At 38.9% G+C, this 2,309-nt stretch overlaps 1 protein-coding gene across 1 annotated transcript; it reads left to right on the top strand.

Annotated features, from left to right (window-relative positions):
• The first annotated feature begins 562 nt into the window (after positions 1-562).
• Positions 563-1,997, top strand: SARC_14062 (hypothetical protein). The gene is made up of 3 exons (XM_014291806.1): positions 563-1,106; positions 1,234-1,541; positions 1,669-1,997. The coding sequence occupies exons 1-3, from the start codon at positions 948-950 to the stop codon at positions 1,784-1,786; spliced, it is 585 nt and encodes a 194-aa protein (XP_014147281.1). The 5' UTR covers positions 563-947; the 3' UTR covers positions 1,787-1,997.
• Positions 1,998-2,309: the final 312 nt, after the last annotated feature.

Here is a 2,309-nt window from a genome sequence, read left to right as displayed (position 1 = left end):
ATATATATATGTATGTATGTATATATATATATATGTATGTATATATATCCTGGAGTTTGTCTCGGATCGAAAGGTCTCATTGGGTCAGGCTTTTATGGTAGAGGAATGAGAAATTTTGTCCCCGAGCCCGTCAAAATATAGTAGGAAGTGCTAACATATTGAGGACAAAAATTGGCATTTTATTTTTGTCCTCAAGGATATATATAAATATAAATAAATACGAAATAAGCAGTGGACGCGAAGGTAAATTTTTAAAATTACAGCCACTCATCACTGAGTCCCCCGAAACAAAACAAAAGTTGCCCGATGACTGAAGCCGAAGAGAGTATTCAGCCCGTCTGTTTGTTGCGCAATTCATTTTTTCACTTTCCTTAGAAACAACAGGGTTCGCGCAACACCGAATCCAAAGCCAATGAAAATTTGATGCAATGTCCTGCCGGCATGCGACGAATATGTCCACTCATCGCTGCTTTGATCATTTACATTTTACTGCAAATCAATTTGGTGAGCATTTAATAATAAAAAAGTAACCCCCATACTGAAGTATATACTCAATACTCATAGATAGTATAAATGAAAATAAAAGTCCTTAGACGAAGTGAAGAGGCATATGTACTCAGTACTGCGCCGTAAATACCGGTTTTCAAGCTGAACCCCTGCAGGATCTACATCTGCGAGACTGTGACAGTCATTTAGTCACATATCGCGTGGCGTGTTCGGTGCTTATCTAGTAAGATTGCGCACATGGACACGCGCCACGTTTGCCATGTACTTTAAACTACCGGTTATAGTTTTATTTACTTTGGTTCATGTATAGTTTGACTGTTGGTTATGTCATTGGAAGGCGATATTTGATGCTATGATGTAGGGGAGTATAAATGCCCGAGGGGATATGTAATCCTTTTCGCTTACAACTTTGTTTTTCTAATATCAAGTAAACTAAAACCATGATTGCCAGTACTCTCGCGACAGTTGCCACGCTTCTTGCGTGTACGATCACAACTAGTGCGCATGTGGCCCTCATCCCGAATGAGGCCGAGATGGGGTCGAACTTTAACCTGGGGTTCAAACTTCCCCATGGTGGTGAAGAAGCCGGGACAGTTGCGGTATGTCTTTTTATTGCTGCGCTTTCTAATTCTACAACGGCGTTCTTTTGGACCTTAGCATGCAAATCTACTCAGGTACTAGTTTGTATTTATCCCTGTTCCCCATATATCATAAATTTTCATGTAGTTTACTGTCACTCTACCGGAAGGCACATACTCGGTCAAGCCTCGTCCAGTATACGGTTTCAGCGTATCTCGCACTCTGAGAGAACTTGTACCCGACGTCGAAGTCTATGGCAGTATGGTAAACGAGACCGTCGATACTATCACTTGGACAGCAGTATACGGGTACGAGGTACCGACATGGGCTGTCGAAGTTTTCGAGATATATTTGACCCTCCCAGCAAATCAAACCGGAACCATGCCCTTCCCGGCAGTACAAACCCTCAGCGACGGCGATGTGTACGAATGGATCACCGGCAACTCAACTATGGGGTATGTATGTGCATTTATATACCATTTGATGATAGTAGGATGACAAATTTGATTGACAGTCGCATAAACAGGCAGCTCTATTTTCCTTGCCAGGCGATGTGACTCAACACGTACTTTCATTCAACAGGCCATACAATGGGACCGCTGAGGCCGTTGTTGTCGACGAACATGCCGGCCACCGTAGACGCCGAGAAGTCGAGACGGCACCTGTATTAACTGTGGTTGCCCCCACTACAGCCGCATAGATTCGCAGGCTTTCAGGTATAATATATTCGACGAAGAATCTTCACTCCGGGCATACCAATTTATGAGGCGTATACAACAAATACGAATAGAGGTGGATGGGATTTGTAGGCAACTTCTAGGCCCGCATTTCTTCCAGCAATATATTGCTCGAATCAATAGCAATAATAATAAAAACATTTAATCTTGAAGCGAGTCTATATAGAAATTGTCTATAAATATATATATATATATATATATATATATATATCAATATGTATATATATATATATATATATATATAGAATATGTCGATATATACATACATATATATATATAATGTATATTTCCACATACACATACATAGAGGAAGACAGAAACAATATCAATATATATATATATATATATATATATATATAGTGTATATATCTTTTCGAATATGTATTAATATTGATACTAAAATCCAATGTTAGCAATTTTTATGTATAAAATATTCATACATACATATACACATACACAAATCTTATATATATGTATGTATATGTG

Source organism: Sphaeroforma arctica (genome assembly GCF_001186125.1).
Source record: "Sphaeroforma arctica JP610 unplaced genomic scaffold supercont1.4090, whole genome shotgun sequence".
NCBI lineage: Eukaryota > Ichthyosporea > Ichthyophonida > Sphaeroforma > Sphaeroforma arctica.
The sequence above is the reverse complement of the archived record's forward strand: the minus strand, read 5'-3'. Positions and strand labels throughout refer to the sequence as shown.

Bases quoted from the DNA above. Each gene is read 5' to 3' on its own strand.
- SARC_14062 (XM_014291806.1), top strand. From the start codon at position 948: ATGATTGCCAGTACTCTCGCGACAGTTGCCACGCTTCTTGCGTGTACG. The intron at 1,107-1,233 runs GTATGTCTTTTT...ATTTTCATGTAG, and splicing joins AAGAAGCCGGGACAGTTGCG to TTTACTGTCACTCTACCGGA. The intron at 1,542-1,668 runs GTATGTATGTGC...TTCATTCAACAG, and splicing joins ACCGGCAACTCAACTATGGG to GCCATACAATGGGACCGCTG.